This window comes from Bos mutus, chromosome 7, assembly GCF_027580195.1.
Source record: "Bos mutus isolate GX-2022 chromosome 7, NWIPB_WYAK_1.1, whole genome shotgun sequence".
Classification (NCBI taxonomy): domain Eukaryota; kingdom Metazoa; phylum Chordata; class Mammalia; order Artiodactyla; family Bovidae; genus Bos; species Bos mutus.
Window position 1 is genome coordinate 101,014,114 of NC_091623.1, and position 23,667 is coordinate 101,037,780.

At 39.7% G+C, this 23,667-nt stretch overlaps 1 protein-coding gene across 4 annotated transcripts; it reads left to right on the forward strand.

The window, feature by feature from the left end:
• The first annotated feature begins 355 nt into the window (after positions 1–355).
• Positions 356–23,091, forward strand: SLC26A2 (solute carrier family 26 member 2). Of its 4 annotated transcripts, none has more exons than XM_070374624.1 (5): positions 356–616; positions 2,552–2,619; positions 11,771–11,949; positions 14,206–14,919; positions 16,401–23,091. In XM_070374624.1, the coding sequence occupies exons 4-5, from the start codon at positions 14,236–14,238 to the stop codon at positions 17,919–17,921; spliced, it is 2,205 nt and encodes a 734-aa protein (XP_070230725.1). In that variant the 5' UTR covers positions 356–616; positions 2,552–2,619; positions 11,771–11,949; positions 14,206–14,235; the 3' UTR covers positions 17,922–23,091. The 4 variants fall into 4 exon arrangements, with proteins under 4 accessions (XP_070230725.1, XP_070230724.1, XP_070230726.1 ...); XM_070374623.1 differs by having other exon boundaries at positions 358–616; positions 14,211–14,919; positions 16,401–23,090; XM_070374625.1 differs by having other exon boundaries at positions 358–596; positions 14,211–14,919; positions 16,401–23,090.
• Positions 23,092–23,667: the final 576 nt, after the last annotated feature.

The following is a 23,667-nucleotide window of genomic DNA, read 5'->3' on the forward strand; positions in this document are numbered from 1 at the left end:
GGGGTCGCAAAGAGTCGGAGCACTTTTTTTCTCTATCAATAAAAGAGGGGGGGTGCCAAAAAGTCGAAGATGAAAACGATACCCCTCTTAAAGGAAGAACAGTTTAAGCTCTCCTTAGAGCATTTCCACGTCTCGCCCGATAGTGAGTCCTCGCATTACCCTAAAGGTTAAGCCGGAGGAACCGTGATCTGCTCACTTCCAACAGGCAAAATCTCCTTCATAATCAGGAACGCGTGGCTTCTTCTGTACAGTACAGCCAATCGCGAGGAGGAAAGCGGCTTGGGGGCGGCACTCTTGCCGGTTCTGGCCGCGTCATTGGCTGATAGCCGCGTCGCTCTGTCGCAGTGCCACGTGACGGCGCAGGCTGAATTTTCGCTCTATAGTCGCCTTCCTCACCTCCCGGCGGGTCCCTGCTCACCGCTTGCCTCAGTCCCGCCCGGCCGGGCCACACCTCCTCCTGGGGCAGGGCGATGGGCGGGCAAGGGAACTGGTGGGTTAAAGGGAGCCCGGCCCAGCAGTGGGCTACCTCCGCTCGCGCCACGCTACCGCCTCAGTCCCGCCACGGCGGAGGACGCGCCTTGGAGCCGGGTCGCACGGTACGGCAGAGACTCTAGAGGTGAGGCGAGGGGAGGGACTGGAGACCGGGGAGAGTGAGCAGTTCTGGCCTCCGCGCGGTCAGCGGGCTCCTCTTGGAGTCGTCTTCGCCTGTGTCCCACGTTGTGGTGGGAGGAAGCCCTCGCCAACGGTCGCTGCGGGCAGTCGTGGCTGGGCCGTGAGAGGTGGGCGTGCCTCGGGGTTATTTCCTCTGTCGGCAGGGGCGGAGGCAGGGCTAAGCGTCGAAGCCCCACATCCCCATCCAGTGAACCCGACCCAGCTCCTGCGCTTGAGGTCTGTTCGTCCTTCATCCCATCTAACGCGCCGGGTGGTCCTCAGCTCGTAGGTGAAGGCACGGGTCTTCCTCCGGAGTCCTCCTTGTGCCATCCGGAACCCCGATATCTGGGAGCAGGACCGAGGAGATGAGGGCCACCCTTACCACTTCAGATGGGTAAACTGAGCCTTGGACAGGAGAGAGGACTTGATTTCTTGGTTTTAAAAACTACATACCAGGTTAAGTACAAATCATACCTCTACTTCTTTGAGATTCATAGACTGAAGTTGAAATCCTTTCGCTGGTGAGATGGAGACACTGAAAGGACACAGAAAGGGACAGAGCCTTGCTGAAAGTCACACAACAAGTCATTTGCAGAGCTAGGACTTGTACCCAGCTCTTCAGACTCATAGGCTATTAGACTGGGCCCCTTCTTTGCGCAGATTATTGGTCTACGGTGAGTTAGAAGCATTCAAGACTTAATGGCACTCCTCTCTGGCACTCATTCTAGAACCTTTTTTCCTCATTCCTGGGGCTCTTTATGTGAAATCTGGAACTAATGTGATATCAAATATTGAGTTAAGCGGAAGTTCTTGTCTTCAAAAGTTGAGTGAATGAGAAATGGAGAGCCAAAGCTGTTGGCAAGAAATAAGTCCATTTTTTTTTTCCTCTTCAGTAATCTCAAAGGATGAAGACTAGTAGCTGTCATTTTTTAAGCAAATGCTATGTGCTAGGCACTGTGCTAGGTACTTGGCTTCGTTTTAAAACAACACTGCAAGTTATGTAATGTTATCTCCATTTTACAGGTGAGAAATTAATGCTGAGTAAAATGAAGTTTTTTCCCTTGGTGCCATACAGATGTTGAACAGTGTGGCTGGGATCTGATTAGAGTTCTTTCTGACTTCAGAACATACCTAGTGATTCTTGAAATATGGCCCACAGTCTACTTACTCAGAATCACCCAAGGGGCTGTCTTGAATCTCACCCCTGGGTTTGTCTGAGAATCTCCATCTTAACAGATCTCCGTGTTGGGTGTCATTGTAATATAATTTGCTGCTTCCTGGAGGAAGATCTAGAGATGATGTATTGGGATTTGACAAGATCTAAATTAGATTCACTAGGGGTCCTTTTGAGAATTGATGTTACTTTTAATGGGTATAAACCGTCAGATAGATGCTTCCCAAACTAATTTCTTGACACAAACTTGGTTATGGTGTGTGAGGGTGGAGAGGGAGGAGTAATTCCCTTTTTACCAACATAGCTCATAAACTGTTATTCATCCATTTGCTTAACAAATACTTGTTAAGCTCTTATTAGGTGCTGTACAGTTTTAAGGTACAGGGGATACAGTTGCAAACTGCATTAATTATCAAAATTAATAATAGAAATGAGTTGAGTACTTGGCCACAAAATTACTGCTTATAACTAGCTCCTAAGACCTCTTAGCAAGGAAACAAAATTGGGGTCCATGTGTTTTAGAAGAGAGCTAAGCTTGGAAATTGGAAAATGAGGATTGAGAATCTGGTTCTACCAGTTGAACAAGTGACTAAACTTTGATTTTTCTCATACTGGAGAATAGGAATTCGTATTCTATTTTCAGATTTACTGAGGAGGCAAGTGGAAGATGCTGATGAAATCTTACTAAATTTTTATTAAAATTTTTTTTCTTTTTTTCTTATTTAGGTGAAATTTTTTGAAAGCAATGTAGTGCTGTGCAAGGAACTATTTAATTATTTTACCATGGTTTTACAGTAAGTTATTTTCCTCTTGGGTATTTTATTATTTTGTCTTATAATGGGCTTTATAAGAGAAAGAATATATTATAGTGCTTATACTACTGATGTAAGCCTTATGGTGGTGGTTCTTTTTACATCACAGAATTAATGGACATTGTTAATCATTTGTGATAACTGAAAAGTAGGGAATTTAAAAAAACTATTTATATAAGTTTGGCTGTGCTGGGTCTTCGTTGTTGCTCGGGCTTTTCTCTAGTTGTGGTGCTTGGGCTTCTCATTGCAGTGATTTCTCTTATTAAGGAGCACAGACTCTAAAGCACAGGCTCAATAGTTGGGGCGCACAGGCTTAGTTGCTCGGAGGCATGTGGGATCTTCATGGATCAGGGATCAAACCCACATCTCCTGCATTGGCAGGCAAAAATCTTTACCACTGAGCCACCAGGGAAGCCCCAGGAAGGTTTTTTTTTTAAGTTATTTATTTTTAAAAATTTTTGGCTGCTCTGGGTCTTGGTTGCTTTGCACTGACTTTCTTTAGTTGCGGTAAGCGGAGGCTGCTCATTGCAGTGGCTTTTCTTCTTGGGGAGCACAGGCTCTAGGCACATGGGCTTCATTGGTTGTGGCACACGGGCTTACTTTCCCCTCCGTATGTGGAGTCTCTCCAGACCAGGGATCAAACCCATCTTCCCTGCATTAGCAGGCAAATTCTTATCCACTGTGCCACCAGGGAAGTCCGGGAATTTTTCTTTTTTTTGGTCTTCACTATATTTACTTGGAACTTCACCTTTTTCTTCATTTCAATAAACATAAATCATAGCCATACATAGCAACTTGGAGGCATTGCGTTAGATTCTGGGTATGTAGACACTGGGATGACTTGGTGTCTGTCCTGAAATGGTACTCGTGTTTGAGAGACATGTAAACTTGAGCGACTTGGGTGCTAAATGTCATGTCATTTGTTGGAGAAACATAGCCTGTGAAATTTCAGCCCCCTTCTTCTGTGGCATTTGAGGTGGGATTTAAAAGATTAGAAAAAGGACTAAGACAGATGGAGACAGAAGGGAAAGGCATCCCAGACTAAGGAATGACATGAGCAAGGGCCCCAAAGGACAAAGGCTGTTTAGTATTTTCATGGACGGGTGATTGGAACACTGGTGCATGAAAAGAAACAAGAGAAAGGCAGCTGCAGGCTAGACTCAAGTTATTTGACTATATTCAAGGAGGTAGAGAGTTATTGCAGATTTTTGAAGAGTGTATCCAAATGATTTGATGTCATGTTGTTAATGAATGCTCCTTTTGAAGAAGAGGCAGCATGGGATGGTGGTTAAAAACATTGGTTCTATTCAGTGTTTAAGGCTGAAGTGTGTCTGCAACTTTCAAATAGTTGAGAGAAAAATTACCAAACAAACCAACTGGTATGTGTAAAGAGTGCAAAAGTAGTACAGATATAGCAAAACATTAACAATTGGTGAATTGTTCAACGGGTGAGTTATGAATAACCAGTGTTCATGTATCATTCATTCAACGTTTCTGAATATTTGAAAGGTTTCAAAATAAGCTGTTCAGAGACAGAGTAGGCTTGAATCAGATAGGTCTTGATTCTCATCATGATTCTACTGCTTAAAAGCTGTGTGAGTACTGGAAAATTATTTCCAAGCAACACAGTCCACACCTCTTCCAGCCTAGTTTAACTGAGATTTTCCACTTAGGAAAAGAGACTTTTTGTTCACATTAATATTAGGTTAATGTTAAGACTTCTCAAGTTTTCCACAAACGTTAGATAGAGGTTATTTTATATAATAACTGTTTATATCCCCTTCTTTGTCTTTTTTTTTTTTTTTGCCTATGACGACATGGCATGTGGGATATTAGTTCCCTGACCCGGGATTAAACCCATATCCCCTGCATTGGATGCATGGAGTCTTAACTGCTGGACCACCAGAGAAGTCCACCCTTCTCTGTCTTCTTTTGGATTATTTACTATTTTCTGTGATCCCATTTTATCTCCATTGTTTATTTGCCATAACTTTTTGTTATTAATGGGATTGCTTTAGAGTTTATAGCATCTGTAACTATCACAGTTTGCCTTCAAGTGATATTATATCATTTCATGTATCGTGTAAGATGCAATGCTATGCTCGCTCCTGGTTTTGTATATATTAAATTATATATAGCATAACATTGGCCATATTAACCATTTTAAATGTTCAGTAACATTAAGTATAAGTGGAATTATATAGTATGTGTCCTTTTGTGTCTGGCTTCTTTCACTCATCTTTGCTGTAGATGAAGAGTATCTGAGCTTTATTTCTTTTAATTGGCTAAGTAATATTTCATTGTGTGGCCTAGACCAGTTTTTTTTCCATTCATCTATTAACAGATACTTGGGTTATTTCTGCCTTTTGACTCTTGTGACTAATACTGTTGTGAACGTTTGTGTACAGGTATTTGGTCCCTGTTTTTAGTTCTTTGGGGGATATACCTAGGAGTGGAATTGTTGGGTTATATAGTAATCCTGTGTAACTGTTTGAGTAACTACCAAACTGTTTTCTGCAGTGTTTTTACCATTTTACATTCCCAATGCAATGCATCAATTATGTTTCAAAGAAACAATCAAGTTTTAAAAGTTAAGAATTATTTTTGAAAAAAAATTTTTTGTTAAAATAATTAAAAAAAAATAAAAACCAATCTATCCATCAACAGAAAACTTAGTACATGCCTCTTGGGTGCTCAGTCCTATGCAAGGTATTGTGAGAGTTCACAAAAAGCATAAAGTAGCTCCTTGAATAATTTTTAATCTAGTTGAAAAGATAAAATGTATATTCAACAGACATTTATTGAACATCCAAACAATGAGAATTTAGAGAAAAATGAGATTCTGTTTATGTGCCGATGATCTATCTTCTCTTCCCCTCCTCATTTATTTTTTTCAATTTTGGCTTCTCTCCTATGCTTGACACCCCCAGTTTTCTTTTTTCTGACCAGGGATCAAATGCACGATCCCTGTAGTGGAAGGCCAGAGTCCTAACCACTGAACCACCAGGAAAGTCCCCAAAATGCCCATTCCTAATTGCTTACTGGATATCCTCATTTGGATATCTAAAAATCTCAAACCTATGACATATAAGGCAACCTTTTTGTTGCTTCCTGTCTTTCCATTCTGTCCTCCACAGTCCCATGCACTATCCTTGTATGTGGCCCACCTCAGAGTTCATCTTAGATGTATCCCTTTTCTGCAAGCATCATCTTTTGTCTAGTTGCACCTCTGAAATGTCAAACCTCCTTTCCTGCCCTGTCTTGGAGTTTATGTCCTTTCCGCCATAGCTTACAGGATGAAGTCCAGGCTTCTTGGGATTACATAAGGACCTGTTTTGCACTCCAGTCTTACCTTCTGCAGTTTCAGTCCAGAAATCTGGCAAGCTAGGTGACTTTTTCCTGGGTCTTGGATTTTTCTGGGACCTTCCACTTGCCTGAGTTTCTTTTCTTTTCTTACCTACTTTGCAACTTCCTCACATTGACCTACAGCCTATTCTCTATTCTCAGAGTATGGCAAACCTCTGTTATGGCACTTAGAGTGTTATAGTTTATCTGTTTATAAATCTGTCTTAACCCACTGATTGTGGGTAGAAACTGGGTTTCTTATCCATTTTCATATTAATTTATTGATCTCCTGCTATGTGCTAAGCTTTGTTCTTATTGGGGATACAGTAGGTATGAAAAAGACTATAAATAACATTTTTTATAAGTATAAATGCACAATATAATTGCAAAAGTCTATGAAAGTTCTGTGAAGAAAATAAAGCCAGATAAGGATTTTTGAGAGGAGTGGCAGTATTATTTGGTATGGTCAAGGAAGGCCATTATATGGAAATGATATATAAGCTGAGGCCTGAAGAATGAGAAAAGGCCTGCAAGATCTGAGTGTGTGTTTCCTTATTAAGGTCTCTGCACTTGCTCAACTTCTCTGCCTGGAACAAACTTGGCATGTATTTGGCATGTTGCAAATAACAGCAAGAAGGCCAGTAGGAAATGAGGGTGGAGAGTTGGACAGGGTTTAGATATTATTAGCTGTTGGAGTAGCCCAGTTGAGATCTGATGGTGGAGGGAAGTAAGAAGTAACTGGATTCCAGATACTACGGACAGTGGGGAGAGGATGGATATATTTAAGGTAGAGCAGACGGGGAGTGAGGGGGAGGGGCATGTGAGGGGGTGAACAAAAGCAAAATCGACCCCTAGATTTGTAGTCTAGGTTCTGATGCACTGTGTCTAGCACAGTGGTTAGCTCGGAGTAGATAAGGAGACCAGTACTCAATCTCTGGAATCAAGATTGCCAGGAGAAATATCAATAACCTCAGATATGCAGATGACACCACCCTTATGGCAGAAAGTGAAGAGGAACTAAAAAGCCTATTGCTGAAAGTGAAACTGGAGATTGAAAAAGTTGGCTTAAAGCTTGACATTCAGAAAAGGAAGATCATGGCATCTGGTTCCATCACTTCATGGGAAATAGATGGGGAAACAGTGGAAACAGTGTCAGACTTTATTTTTGGGGGCTCCAACATCACTGCAGATGGTTACTGCAGCCACGAAATTAAAAGATGCTTACTCCTTGGAAGAAAAGTTATGACCAACCTAGATAGCATATTGAAAAGCAGAGACATTACTTTGCCAACAAAGGTCCGTCTAGTCAAGGCTGTGGTTTTTCCTGTGGTCATGTATGGATGTGAGAGTTGGACTGTGAAGAAGGCTGAGTGCCGAAGAATTGATGCTTTTGAACTGTGGTGTTGGAGAAGACTCTTGAGAGTCCCTTGGACTGCAAGGAGATCCAACCAGTCCATTCTGAAGGAGATCAGCCCTGGGATTTCTTTGGAAGGAATGATGCTAAAGCTGAAACTCCAATACTTTGGCCACCTCATGTGAAGGGTTGAATCATTGGAAAAGACTCTGATGCTGGGAGGGATTGGGGCAGGAGGAGAAGGGGACGACAGAGGATGAGATGGCTGGATGGCATCACTGACTTGATGGACGTGAGTCTGAGTGAACTCCGGGAGATGGTGATGGACAGGGAGGCCTGGCATGCTGTGATTCATGGGGTCGCAAAGAGTCGGACATGACTGAGCGACTGAACTGAACTCAGTCTCTAGGAGCTCACATAGAAAGTTAACCAGTCCATCCTTGAAAGGCTTGTTGACACTTAGGAACATTTGTGGAATAAGCAGGGGTGCAGGCCCACAGAACAAAGACAGGTCTGAATTTTCATCTCATAGTACTTGAACTTCTTAGTCTGTGGCAGAGGGCTGGATCAGTGGCCAGGGCTGAGCCATCCTGGTTGTAGGCACCCATGGATGGGATGGAGCTAGATACAGAAGCTTTAGCTCATCCTTTTAGCTTCCCAGGCTGTACAATGTCGTGATCTTCCCTGAACTTATCTGACAACAGTGAGCTAGAGGATCAGATGGAACTGTGTAAATGGAGACTCTGTCTTGGTTTTACCTGTTTATGGTTTAGTTTTTTTGTTTTTAAATAATCTTAAAACTAATTTTTATTCATAAAGGGCAGAAAAGTAAAATACTAATTACTTAGTTGAAAAAGAATTAAATAGCATAACAGACCAGAAGATGTAATGAGATAATAGATAATTATTATCAAATGAGTGATACAGTAAGTGATTTTCTCAGAAACCTCCAGGGCTTGTGCGCTGTCTGCACGTGAAAGTCTGCCTTTCTTACCGGGCATACCGAGCCCACAGTACCTTTGCCGCTTTCTCTCTCACTGACCTTCCATATGCACCTGGTGGTTTAAACGTGTCATACTAATTTCTCATTCTTTCCCTCCAACCCCAGAACTATTGCTGTTTGTGTTTTCTTCTCCCTCATCCATTTTCCAAGTCTTCATTCTTTCATTTCTGACCCAGACTTCAGAGCCCAGGTAGGTACGTTGTTCCCTTGAAGCCTTGCTAAACTGTTCATCTCTTGCAGGTTTCTTCCCTGCTTAGATGCTCTGATCATAGTAGTTGGCAGCTTCGAGTGTATTTAACAGTGAGTTGTCTAATATATAGTTAGAGAATATACAGTTAGAGTCTAAAGTACAGTAGAGCAAAGCATGAATATGGAATCATTATGCTTCAGAGGGAGACTTTACCAATCTCTGAAGACTATTGCCTTCCAAAAAGGCATTTCAATTTCACAAATTGAAAAACTGTTTTATATACACTATTGGTTAAAATATGCTATAATTACTAACCAAAAAGTAGACATTGTTTCTCTTATATCTGCAAAATTCCAAAAAGAAGTTGGCCGAGTGCGGTCAGGCTTACATGGAAGGGATGTCCCTCCCTTTTAGTCCAGTGCTCTTTGTTGTTGTTCAGTCGCTCAGTTGTGTCCAACTCTGTGCGACCCCATGGACTGCAGCACACCAGGCTTGCCTGTCCTTCACTGTCTCCCGGAGTTTGCTCCAATTCATGTCCACTGAGTCTGTGTTGCCGTCCAGCTATCTAATCCTCTGTTGCCTCCTCCTCCTCTTGCCCTCAATCTTTCCCAGAATCAGTAATTCACATGGAAAACAGTGCCAGGGCTGCTGTTTCATCACCAGAAAAAGAGAACCAAGTAGTCACAACTTCACGTGCCTGATCAAAGAAGGAAGTACAGAAATGTTCTTTCTGTGTTGCCTGAACTGCCATTATACTTTAGTATATGAATGTGTAAATGTATTTTTCAAATATTTTGTTGGTTATTTTTCTCCAGTTCCTGCAAGATAATGTGAAAGGTTCAAGAGTTTTCCTTTTGAGCCTTTTTTATCCCTCACTGTCAAACATCAATGTTGATAAAGGGAGAGATTATCCTGTATGATACAGGAGAATCCTATTTTATTAAATTTCATGGAATATAGATTAGGTATTCCAACTTTTTAAAAATGGGGGGTCTGGCTATCGGCTATATTTCAAGGATAAACACTGTAATTTCTTAATTTTCATGAAGCAGTTGGTGAATACTATAATTAAGCAGTAACAGGCTTGAGGGAATGAGAGGATTTTTGTGCAAAAAAAAGGATACTTGAAAAATGTAGCTATTTCCAAAGTAGATATTTCCACCTGAAAATAAATACTGCTTTGCATCCTACCTTTTCTGTATTTCAGTTATTTATTTAGCAAATATTTTCATTCCGGTTTTGGAAAGCATATACTTGGACACAGTAGGGGATACAGAGATGAACCAGAATGAAACTTGCTCTTAAGGAGCTTAATCCATACAGAGATCATACCTACAATTTAGTTTAAGATAATTTTTAATGTTTTTTTGGGGGGGGGATTTAAAATAGGCTTGAAAAAAGGGAAAAAAGTAGTTTTGAGAAGGATTCTAGATGGTAACTAGGATCAGTAAAAGGCTATAGATCGTATTTGGATTCAAACTGATGGCTAAATCAGTTCCACTTCTAGGACTGCTTGTGAGTGAATACCTGTTTTATCTCCACCTCAGTTTTTGAGAGCTGGAGATGGGAAAGGACCACGGCCATGAACACAGAGGAGAGTTGGACACAAGTTTATTGGTGTCAGTGCTAGGTCATTTTGGGTAGCAAGTAGGTGAAACTGGGATCTGTAGGGTACCTGAATTTCAAAGTGTTTAGAGATAAGTGAAGTTAAAGAAAGCTAATTAGTGACATGGATAGTAACATGCTCAAAAAAAGAGCTATTCTTAGAGTCTTAAAATCTGGATTTTATTATCTGGTTAAGTTACTTACAAGCTACATGAATTACTGTAAGTCATTTCACTTTATTATAATCTGCATCTTTATATTTAAAGTGGGTTTCTTATAGACAGCATATAATTGGGTCTTTTTAAATCATATCTGGCAATCTATTTAATTGGTATGTGTAGACTATTCACACTAAATGTGATTTTTTTAATATGTTTGAATTAAATTCTACTATGTTACCAGCTATTTTCAATGTGTTCTGTTTTGGGTCTCATTTTTCATTTGGGTTAATATGAGAATTTTTTTACAATTCTATGTTATCTCCACAAGTAGCTTCTTATTTATATCTTAAAAAATTTAGTGGTTACCCTTGAGTTTACAGTATACATCTTCCTTCATAGTATTGTACTACTTCATATATAGTACAAGATCTTAGAATTCTTAATTCTGCCTGCCGTAATTTGTACTCTTATGCTTTTTATTTTGCATGTGCTATAAACAAAATGCATTTCTATTTTTGCTTTAGGCAGTTATCTTTTAGAGCAATTAAAGAGTTTTAATTAAAAACAAATTTTATTTTCATGTGTTCCATTTTCTAGACTTTCTTTGTTGTGTATTGTGCACACCTGAGTTTTGTCTGGTGTATGTGTGTGTAGTAGTAGTAGTAGTGCTGGTCTGCTGGCAATAAATTCTCTTCATGTTTGTCTGAGAAAAGTTTTTATTTCTTCTTCATCCTTCAAAAAATGTTTTTTTCTGGGTTAACAGTTATATTTCTGTGATAAAAGTATCACTCCATCTTCTGGCTTATATGGTTTCCAAAAAGAAGTCTGCTATAATTCATATCTTTGTTGCTATATTTAGCATGTTTTTTTTTTTTTTTCCTTCCTTTGGCTGTCTTCAGAATTTTATTTTTGTCTTTGTTTTCAGCAGTTTGAATATGATCTGTGTAGGTGTATGGTGCTGTGTTGTTTGGTTTCATTTTATATTTGTCCTTAGTATCCTCTGAGATTCTTGGATCTGTAGTTTGGTGTCTGTCATTAATTTTGGAAGATTCTTGACTATTATGTCTTCAAATATTCCTTCTTCCCACTCTATGTCTTCCCCTTTTGAGATTCTAATTATGCATAAATTTGTTTATTTAATACACCCCACCACTCTTGAATGTTCTCTTATTGTTTTTGATTTTTTAAAAGTTCTGTTTTTCTCTGTTTTAGGTTGGGTAATGTCTATCGACCTATCTTCAGTTTCATTGATTCTTTCTTTGGCTTTGTCAGGTCTCATGGTCCTGTCAGAGGCATTCATTATCTCTGTTACTGTGTTTCTCACTTTTCGTATTTCATCTCAGTTCTTCCTTACAGTTTCCTCACTCTGTCACACTTGTATTATTAATTTTTACCTTTTCCTTTCCAGCTAGCTGTCATATAGGGCAAGATTTGAATTTTATTAGTTTTTCTTATGCCTCTTTTGCATACCTTAGGTTTGGAAAAGCCTTTTGACCCAGAAATCACTAAGAGCTATTCCAAAATAGAATGATGTAAGGAATGCACTCAAGCAAGCTTGGCCTGAAAGTAGAAAGTGAGAAGAAAGGTATGGACCAGTTGCATTGAGGGATGAAGAGCTGCTGTGTGTTTTCATCAGTCTGATTGACTTGCTCAGGTAAGCAGTCATCTAAATCTGTTCTTTTTTTCCTTGTTTGTTTAACAAGACCATCAATGTAACTGTTATTTTACTCTTGTTCAGTGGGATGACCAGCTATAGTCCTTTTATCCTAACCAAAATTAATGTGGATTGCTTTTACAAATACTATGTTCTTGAATGGGTCATGGGTCCTGGATTATGGCGTCTTGGCAATATTAGGCTTATGGAACCTCACAAGGGCCTATCTTTTTGTCAGTTCTGAAATGGAAAACTCCCTGAGTCCTTTATTTAATATTATGCTATGCTATGCTAAGTCACTTCAGTCATGTCCGACTCTGTGCGACCCCATAAACGACAGCCCACCAGGCTCCCCCGTCCCTGGGATTCTCCAGGCAAGAACACTGGAGTGGGTTGCCATTTCCTTCTCCAATGCATGAAAGTGAAAAGTGAAAGTGAAGTTGCTCAGTCGTATCCGACTCTTAGCGACCCCATGGACTGCAGCCTACCAGGCTCCTCCGTCCTTGGGATTTTCCAGGCAAGAATACTGGAGTGGCGTGCCATTGCCTTCTCTGTATTTAATATTATTTTACCTCTTATTGGCCACACTCATAAATTTGTTTATTCATTTATTCTTTCCTTCATTCAAACATTTTGTAAGCCTGCTATCTCACAGTTACTGTACATTGTTGATGATTATAAAGATGAACAAGATATCTTTTCCCCCAGGAGCTGGGGAGACTCTTCCTTAATATAAGAGTGTGGTTAGTACTGTAGTACAGGTGTGAAGTGCCAGTTAATTAAGATTAATTTGGGCTGAGGAAGATTGGTCAGTGCTTTGAAGAAGAGAAAGAATTTTTAACTGGATTTTTAAAATGGTTAGGATCTTGGTAGGCAAGAGTTTGATGGCCATTCTAAGCTACTGCTACTGCTAAGTCACTTCAGTCCTGTCTGACTCTGTGCAACCCCATAGACGGCAGCCCACCAGGCTCCCCGGTCCCGGGACTCTCCAGGCAAGAACACTGGAGTGGGTTGCCATTTCCTTCTCCAATGCATTAAAGTGAAAAGTGAAAGTGAAGTTGCTCAGTCGTGTCTGACTCTTACCAACCCCATGGACCACAGCCCACCAGGCTCCTCTGTCCATGGGATTTTCCAGGCAAGAGTACTGGAGTGGGGTGCCATTGCAAACAGCTAACACAAAGACACTGATTTGTGAAGTATTTGCCAGTTGACACTCTGTTCCTCTGAAGGCCTGTTTCTTTTTCCTTCTCTTTTACTACAAGACTTATTTTTGTTGTTGTTGTCCCTCCTCTCTCTTTACTTGTTTCTACCTTCTATGTTTTCCTATAGTTTTTAGTGACAGGTCGTATGGCCCTGGTTTTGTGCTTTAGGACCCAGAGATGCAGGGTCACCTGGATCACCCTCCAAGTTGATGTGTTGGGCACCATCATTCCTCCGTTCAGCTTATGTTTCAGAGTGTGTACTTGGAATAATAAAGCAAATCTGTCTTTGCATGTTTATAGATCCTGCACACAGGACAGATGTGACTCTCTACTACACAAAGTAGAATGAGTAGACCAAAACCTTTCAGAGCACGTATCAGACACCTGCCCCATCAGTCCACCCCATACTGGTGCTTTGTTTCCTTCAGCAGTCCCTTATCAACTTGACTCTTCTTTTCTACCAAACTAGAATATGTTGTTCAAAGATCCAAAGGCATCCTGTCCTTTTTTTTTTTTTTTAATTTCCCAAAACATTTAAGTTTACTCTGTCACTCACATTTCTTTTCTGTTTATTTTCAATAGCTAGTAGGTTATTTTAAAAGGGCCCCACCTCTAAAAAAAAATCAGTCATCTTCCTTGTTTCAGGGACTTTTGCAGGTAAGGTAGTTGTCAAGGTTTGAGACCAGAACCTCTTTTGCAGAATTCCTCAGAGTAAAAAACCTGAAAGTAAGATAGTAGCAGGTAGAAAGGAGTAGATGGGCTACCCTGAAGGAAAAAACTGCATAAGGTGCCAGCAGAGGTCGGGGAGAATCCTTGATAGTTTATACTTTTGGGCAGCCCTGTACTCCGTAAATTGTTTGCTTTAACTTGGTTGTTTACGGTCTGATTCTTTTTTCCTGGGTCAAGACAAATGAGGCTCAACTAAGGAACGTGAACAAAAGATACCTACCCCCAAATTGAACTCCTGTTAACTCTCATGCATGACAAGTAGGACTGTTAAAATATGTGCGTACTGAGAATTACAGAATTAAGTTAACCCTGCTCTTTTCTCTAGGATAGGAGGCTGAAACATCTGTCTCCAGAAATGTCTTTGAAAAATGAAGATCAAAATGACCTTTCACCCAAGGACTCAGTTAAAGGAAATGACCAGTACAGAGCTCCATCTGGGATCCATCTGGAGCCTGAAGAGGAATCACGTAATGACTTCTGGCAGTTTGAGCCCAGTAATCTTTTTAGACACCCTAGGATCCATTTGGAGCCTCAAGAGAAATCAGATAATAACTTCAAGAAGTTTGTTATCAAAAAACTAGAGAAGAGCTGCCAGTGCAGTTCAACCAAAGCCAAAAATACCATTTTTGGTTTCCTTCCTGTTTTGCAGTGGCTCCCAAAATATGATCTGAAGAAAAACATTTTAGGAGATGTGATGTCTGGCTTGATTGTGGGCATCTTATTGGTGCCCCAATCCATCGCTTATTCTCTCTTGGCTGGCCAAGAACCTATCTATGGTCTGTACACATCGTTTTTTGCCAGCCTCATTTATTTCATTTTGGGTACCTCCCGTCACATCTCTGTGGGCATTTTTGGAATACTGTGCCTTATGATTGGTGAAGTAGTTGACCGAGAACTATACATAGCTGGCTATGACACTGTCCATGCTGCTTCAAATGAGAGCTCATTGGTAAACCAGATACCAGACAAGACATGTGACAGAAGTTGCTATGCCATTATAGTTGGCAGCACTGTAACCTTTGTGGCTGGAGTTTATCAGGTAAGAAACGATGGAATAAGTGATTCTTTCTGGCAAAGAAATCACTATACATGAAGTCTCAGTTCTGTCAGGGATCTTAGCAATCATAATAATTAAAGCTATCATTTATTGAGTGCACAGGATATGGAAGAGGTAGTGCCAAAATTTAAACCCTGGTTTGACTCCACAAGTAAGATAAGGCTGCTTCTATTTTCTCAACTTCAGCCTGCCTTTTAACTAGTTAATGTCAGTCAGCCAGAATTTAATTATTTGTTTGTAAAAATTTAGACCAGAACAGGACCTCAGACCACCTAGTTCAACTTCTTAATTTTATATAATAAGAACTATCAGATTTGCTTGAAGTTACTTGTGGTTGGTTATTGGCAGAGTCAGCACTAACAGGCAAGAGGGTGACTGGGGGTTGGGAGAGGAAGAGTGCAAGTTTTTTAAACTGTAGGTGACTTCCCCCTTTCTTTTAGAATTGCTGCTCTAGTCAGTGACTCTCACTAAAGTTTGTAGTTTTCTCGGACTGTTGGGGAGGAAACAAGTTGGGGACCTCTATTTCATACTATCAGCCAGGAGAAGGATTAGAAATGAAGTTCTTGGGTCTCCACAGAATCCATTGATCTGCCATTTCCATCATGCCTGTGCCTTTTGGCATTCAGGACCCAATGCCAGCATTAACCCTCTTCTCTGTTAGAGACATTTTGAACCAATATGGGGCGCAGGAGAGTAGCTCACTCTATTAGGTGCCTGGGTAGGAGGCGAGGGAGAAGAGGCTGGTGAACAGAAGAGTCGTGTCCTGAGTTCATTTTTACTTTTTCATTAGTATGCCTCACCAAGAATGAGGAAGGGTACAATAGAATTTTGAGGAAGAATTAATTGGGAAGAGGAAAAAGAAATAAAATATTGTATCTTTGAGGATGTAGAATTAACATGGAAGGCAGTATGGTATAACCACATATACATAGGCTGAAAATCGTTCTCAGTTTTAAGTTAGATTAAAGAGAGTTCTATAATTTTTAAAGTGTGATTCCATTTTGATGTGAATCTAGTTTTTTGTTTTATCAATAAAAACTTTACTTTTACAGTAATGATAATGTGATTTAAAGAAAAATAAATGTTTTTTAAGTTAGAATTTTTCCAGTTTGCATCTTTATGATTTCTCATAGATCCTTGGGAAACTTTTTCTTTTTCAAAGCAATCTGAACCTTATTCAAGTTTAAGAAACATTGAACAAGAAAGTAGGAATCCTGACTTCTTGTCTGGGCTAGTTAGTAACACTGTGATCTTGGGCAACTTGTTCAGGCCTCTGAGTGTCAGTAAAATGAGCCCTCTCTTTGTAAAATGAGAGAATTGATAAATGATTGTGTTTTTGTTTCTAGCTCTGACATTCTGTGGTGCTCTGGTAGAGTGTCTCCACACAAAGAAATACTAGGGGAATATAGGATTTATAAGGTCTTTTCCATTTATATTTAACACTTGTATATCCTTTCTTCTAGGTAGCAATGGGCTTCTTTCAAGTGGGCTTTGTTTCAGTCTACCTCTCCGATGCCTTGCTGGGTGGATTTGTCACTGGTGCCTCCTTTACTATTCTTACATCTCAAGTCAAGTACCTCCTCGGACTCAGCCTTCCTCGGAGCGCTGGAGTGGGATCACTCATCACTACTTGGATACATGTCTTCAGAAACATCCGTAAGACCAATATCTGTGATCTCATCACCAGCCTTTTGTGCCTTTTGGTTCTTTTGCCAACCAAAGAACTCAACGAGCGCTTCAAGTCCAAGCTTAAGGCACCGATTCCTGTTGAACTCTTTGTTATTGTGGCAGCCACATTAGCCTCTCATTTTGGAAAACTGAATGAGAAATATGGCACCAGTATTGCTGGGCATATTCCCACTGGGTTTATGCCACCCAAAGCACCTGACTGGAACTTAATTCCTAGAGTGGCTGTAGATGCAATAGCTATTGCTATCATTGGGTTTGCTATCACTGTATCACTTTCTGAGATGTTTGCCAAGAAACATGGCTACACAGTCAAAGCTAATCAGGAAATGTACGCTATCGGCTTTTGCAATATCATCCCTTCCTTCTTCCACTGCTTCACTACTAGCGCAGCTCTTGCAAAGACACTGGTGAAGGAATCCACAGGCTGTCAAACTCAGGTTTCTGGTGTGATGACAGCTCTGGTTCTTTTGTTGGTCCTCTTGGTCATAGCTCCTTTGTTCTTCTCCCTGCAGAAAAGTGTCCTTGGTGTGATCACCATTGTAAATCTCCGGGGAGCCCTATGTAAATTTAAGGATCTGCCCCAGATGTGGAGGATTAGCAGAATGGACACAGTTATCTGGTTTGTTACTATGCTGTGCTCTGCACTGATCAGTACTGAAATAGGCCTGCTTACTGGGGTTTGTTTTTCTATGTTTTGTGTCATCCTCCGCACTCAGAAGCCAAAGGCTTCATTGCTTGGCCTGGTGGAAGATTCTGAAGTCTTTGAGTCCATGTCTGCCTACAAGAACCTTCAGGCCAAGTCAGGCATCAAGATTTTCCGCTTTGTGGCCCCTCTCTACTATGTAAACAAAGAATATTTTAAGTCTGTCTTATACAAAAAAACTCTCAACCCAGTCTTAGTAAAAGCAGCTCAGAGGAAGGCAGCAAAGAGAAAGATCAAAAGGGAAACAGTAACACCCAGTGGAATCCAGGATGAAGTTTCAGTGCAACTTTCCCATGATCCCTTAGAGTTCCATACAATCGTGATTGACTGTAGTGCAATACAGTTTTTAGATACAGCAGGGATCCATACACTGAAAGAAGTTCACAGAGATTATGAAGCTATTGGCATCCAGGTTCTGCTGGCTCAATGCAATCCCTCTGTGAGGGACTCCCTGGCCCGGGGAGAGTACTGCAAAAAGGATGAAGAAAACCTTCTTTTTTATAGTGTATATGAAGCCATGACTTTTGCAGAAGACTCTCAGAATCAAAAAGAGAGACATATTCCCAATGGTCCGAATTTTTCCAGTGATTGATTGAGAAGGTAGATGGAAGGAAGAATCCTGTCTAGCCAATAGATTAAAATTTCAAGTGTGTAGCATTTTATACTGTGGAACTGGAAATTGCTGCACACAAGAAATTTTAACCTTTTGGCTAGGCAGAATTCTTCCTTTGAAGTTGATGGCCTTTGTAAATACAGAAATGCAACAGAGCTTTTAGTTAGGCAGAATCAAAAAAAGAAAATGTGGTTTTAAGTTTTCTCTCAAATATGAGATATTCTTGGAATTAAATATCTGTTGAACTGTAAAGTAGCCCCAAACCTAATTACCATCCTGTTTTAGGAGATATGCATCTGAACTCTTGCTTCTCCAGGAGGTAAAGGGGTAAAGCTGGCATGTACATAAGAGGTGCTGGAGCCTGTTTGGCATGGCTCTTTGGAGAGAGAGGAGAAAGGAACTAGGGAAAGAATGTATGTCTTCTCTTGTAACAGCAAGTCAAGAGGCTTCTGGAGTGCAGGGTAGTAACTAGACAAGCTTGTTCTCACTTGAGCTTCTCTATCCCCTGTCTTTGCTCTCCAGATGGCAGTCAGATCTCTGGCTTTTTACAGGAAAGTATCGTTCCTCTCTGGCACAGTCTTATCAGGAGTCTGATGGCAGAGCAGGTTTGGGAAACCCTACCAGTCAGTCCCACATTATACAGAACGCTCATGGTGTGATACAGTTGATGTTTTTAGTCAGCCTTTTTGTTTAGGGTAAGTAGGTGAGAAAAGAGCTCTCCATGCCAGTCAACATAGTGAGAATCCTCCCTGTCTCTTCTGTGATTCCTGTCTGTCCTTGTTTCTGAGTATTAATCTGCCATTAAGCTCTGTTTTAACTTTCATGTACTGTGTTTCCCATGGAATCTGTTCTAAACCGCTATGTCTGATTGCCAGTGAGTGACAAGTTTGCCAGAGAAAAGGCACAGTGCTGACTTAGCAATTTCATGTAGCTTTTTAAGTGACCTTGAGGCAAACTGTTCCAGACAGATTGCAAAAAAGGAATGATTGACAACTTCCCTTAAACATTTTTAGTAGTGAATTTTTCTTTCCTTCCCGTGTTTAGCAAGAGTAAGCTGGGAATTGACAGTCTTTCTCATATTTGAGAAGCTACTATTCATTTTTAATCTGTAAGAAAAAATTTATTGTGACCAATGGAGAAAAATGCACAGAAGTGACAGAATGCTTCCAAAACAACATCAATAATTGTAGATGTTTTAGTGAAAACAAAACTAATGCTCACTGCTACGCACCCTGTTGATGTATAATAAATACTGATGGCAGTGACCACTTTTCGCTTTTTGGGGCCACCTAAAACCATTGTGTAAAAGGATTTAGAAGCATCATCTTCATACAACCCAGGTTCTGGGGATGTGCTATTTATCATACCTGGTCACTAGTTGTGGTTCAGAAATATTTTCTTTGGAAAAGTATGTCCAACATTGAAAGCTTATAGTTCTGTATCTGGACCTTTATGGGTGAGGGAAAATACCAGATTTTCCAAACTTTGGATTAGGAGACTGGTTTATATGAGACTGAAACATTTAGCACACCATTTTAAACAAACAAGATAAAAACCACAAAAGTGCAAAATCATTTTTAACCCATCCCTACATTCTAAACAGTATGTTTATGAGAAACAAACCCTGTGTATAGCACATCTACTGAAATGGGAGACTTTTAAACATCTTTCTTGTTGGCTCCATAAACTGCAAGTGTTGATTTTCTTTTGAGAGAGCTCTGCCCATCAGTTTACATGAAAAATGCCTTCTTGTCATTAAAGCAGTTTCTCAGGAGCTAGATTTCTCTCTTTGAGGTGATTTACATCACGATTAAATGTAATAGTGTCCTTAGAGTTTTGACATCCTTTTAGAACTTAAGTCTTGAATTTCAGAAATGTTAACTGCTGTTTATTTGTGTCTCTTTTGTTTATTGTTTGTAGCAAATATTTGCTCTGTCTCTCCAGTCTTAGATGAATAGGAATAGTAAAATCAAAGTATCTTGGTTGTCATTTGTTTTCAACCCGGTCTTGTACCTCACCCGAGCCAAGTTTTGAATCCAGATCATGGTAAATACCTAATGCCATGTGACAGAGTAATGGGTACATGTTCAAGATGACTTTATAGTTTAGCAAACCTTACCATGGGGGAATTAAAAAAAAGAGTCCAAAGAATTTAGAAAATCTCTTAAAAGAACAGAATAACAGGCTTTGACCTTTACCTCCCATTTCTGTCCAAAATGTAGATATAAACAATTCTGGGACTTTCTGCAATTAGCAGATTCTTGAATTGTGTTCTGGTTTGCTTTTCTCGTATCTACCCGAACAAATAAGACATTCTGCTTTTGGAAGCCATTTGTAAAAAATACTGAAGATACACTAGAATTTAAATCTTACCTTGTCTGCTTGGTTTGAAATCTGCCTGTACTTTCATGTTAAGATTTTTTGATTGCTGGTATTTAAAGGAATCAAGCCTGAAACCAAAGCCAAAGGAATCTGCTTTCTTGCTCAAAGGTTTGGTTGATTTAGTTGATTAGGTGATATTTTATACACTTTATTGACACAAAATGTCTTGTTTACTCTGAACTTTAGAGTCTAACTGAGGCATATTTGTATTGCTTATTGATGAATGTACAAAATTCTGAATATCTTAAAATGGTCATTTAATTGAAATGTATGTACACTCTTGATGGTTAAAACTCATACAACCAGAGGGGTAGAGTTCACCTAGAGTCAAAGGGTAATATTCAAGAGAGAGGTGAAGGGGATAGACCATTAAAAAGACGATCTCTGAGCAAGCAAGGGAGAAGAGGGCCTCAGATGAATAGGATTCAACCCCTGGTTAGCTTCATACATGACTGTCCATAAGTAGGGAGACCAGGATTAAGAGCCACAGCTTAGTCTGAGAGCAGACTCAGAACTGGATTCTGCTTCTAGAAGGGGAGTGCACAGATTCACCAAAGTGAAAGAGCTGGTAGCCAAGGTTGAGGCCAAAGCCGAGGTTGACCTACTGCAGAGCTCTAGATTGAGTGACTGTTGCCTCTGATAGCAGTAAAACTGACAGATGTCTAATTGACTTTTTTAAGGAGCAAAGGAAAACAAAATTTGGATAAACTGACATAGCTTTTAAACATCAGTAGACACTGAAGCCAAAATTTACTGGTAAATTTACAGCATGGTAAATGGTGATCTTTAAATGGTGTCAAAATATTAGATGAATTCATTAGACTATTCTAATGCTCATGACCACATTTTAACAAGAAAAGTAATTCTCTGCAGGGGTATTCGGTTAGTAATTTGTCACTTAAGAACACGTGGGGTATTAGCCCTGAGCTTAATATAAAAGTGAGAATAGGGTTGTAGTGAATTTTGGGGGGACTTAAACCTAGAAGTTATAATGATAAATTCAAGCTTTGTGCTCCGTATTCATGTTCTTGTTTTCCTCTATGTATTCCTAGAGATGAGCCATGTAGACAGTACCTCAAATACATCCTGAGGACCTATGCAGGAGTCTAGGGCCCTGGCCAGGTGCTGGGACTTAAATACTAAATCCAGTAGGTGGGCTATATGCTAACTCTTCTAGTAACACATGGCAGCACTTGGAGGTGCTTTATGGAGGGCCTAAGCTGAACCTGGACCGATGTCTGAGTGGAAGGCAGGCAACTGAGGCAAACAAGGACACCCCTGTTCTGCTCAAGGAATGATTGCACAGTGACAAGGTAAGAATCCAATCGATAGGATTCGGACTTTGATTTTTCTGTTCTTTGATGTTTCTCTTTTTTTCCGCTACTGTTTTATCTGTTCTAGTGATGCCTTATTTGAAACTGGGCTTTAAGAACTGCGAAAAGGAAGAAATTAGATCTAGAAAGCTTTTAGGCTATGAACTAATTAGGCTTTTTTTTTTTTTTCTTGTGGTATAAAGATTTTAGAAATCATGAATGGAATCATTCAAGTGCTAATAACAAGAATGAAAATTATAATGCAGTAGGCCAAAATAATATACCAACTAGTTTATTATCATAGCCTATTATCATTATTAAAGTAAAATAGTTTTGAAATATTATATACAATTTTAGGTTTTTTAAAAAGATGTTAGTAACTTTAGAAATGGAGAATTTAAACATAGAAGTGGGGGAAATTTATTTCTATAAGGTAATTTTTATCTTGACAAGGACTATTTTTTAAACAAGTGTTTTGCACCTGAAATTTTAAAGTAAACATGTTAATACAGTTAGGAAAGTAAAATAAGCATTATACCAAATAGTAGACTTTTTTCTGGTGTGTATTTTTCTCCTAGTGATGTAAAATAGGAAGGAGATATTGAATTATGAAAACTGGAATAATGAAGGACACTAGATGGCTATATTGGAGCCACCACATTTATAAATCTACATTGGAACTTTGGATAACCTTTCTTGGACTTGAATTATGACTCTGAAATTGGCCAAATAATTGTAATCTTATTAAAAATACCAATGACAGAATTTCTAACAAAGGGTTTTTACTAGGCAAACACAAGCATCCTTAGGCATAAAGGATCTCTAACTGCAGTTTAAAGAAACTTATTTTAGGGAAGTTTCCCACACCCCAATCCCCATCCCTAAAAAATTAGTTGGAATGATACTGCTCTTGCCTTTTCAATTCAAATCAGTTGGGGAGTTACTGTTTGAGTTCTGTTGCTGCCATGATTCCTCAAATTAGTGTGAACAAACCAATCTATATAACACGCTACCTTTTTTGGTCTCTTCAGTTTTGTATACAAATCAAGACAATATTAGGATTAGAGCTGAATGAACTTAAATTCTCAGTCTTGTCTATTCACTAAAAAAGAATACTGCTTTTTTTTTCCAGTTTATTCAAGGCTAATGACTTTTGAGAATTTGTTTTATACCATGTATGTATATCTGTTTAAATTAAAACAAGTGCCCTGATGCTACTCCACATAAATTATGCTTAATCCTCCATGGATTGAGGATGAGTTGTTGATGGATTACAGCCTATTTTAAGAGAGGGGGGAATTGGTTAATAGCAGCTCCTTTTCTTCTGGGATCTGTTTGTGATATTATTAATAAGATCCTGTATGTGTTGAGATCTAGAGGTGTCATTTCATTTGTCTTTTAATAAACTGTTATGCTAATAAAATATTACTGTGTATACATTATTCAAGTGCAAGAGGGAAGTGTTTCTAACTAAGCATATTTAGGTCGCCAGTGAATTTTAAAATACCGTCTCTTTACGTTGGAGTGTGATTTAGTCATTCATTTTTGCCACCAGACAAAAGTATTTGTCCTTACAGAAAATCTTAAAGCATAAAAAAGCCTAGTTCTTTCCTTTTTGCTTTGGGGTCCTGAGTCCCCTCTGGGGACTCAATTTTTCTATCAGTGAAGTAGGGGAAGAGGACTGGATTGCTCAAAGAGTCTGCCAGTTCTTATGTTGCAGGACTCTTGTTCGTTACTGTGTTGAAATCAGAAAATTCAAATCTGGCGTATGTTTTACTACTGTCCTAACACTGAATTTTGAAGCACATTTTCCTCATCAGATTGCAGCTAACACCTTATACCAACTAAGTGAGAGAAGTGGGAGTGCAGTTCCTAAGTGGAGCACATACCACTTTGTAAGGACTAATCTGTACTACCATCTCCTCCCCATACCTGCTGAGAGCCTCCCAGAGCGTCCCCCCTCGTCTGCCTCTCAGCTGTGGAGAAGAAGTAGGAGTGTGTGTATAGGGTTAAGGACAGTTGTCAGTCTT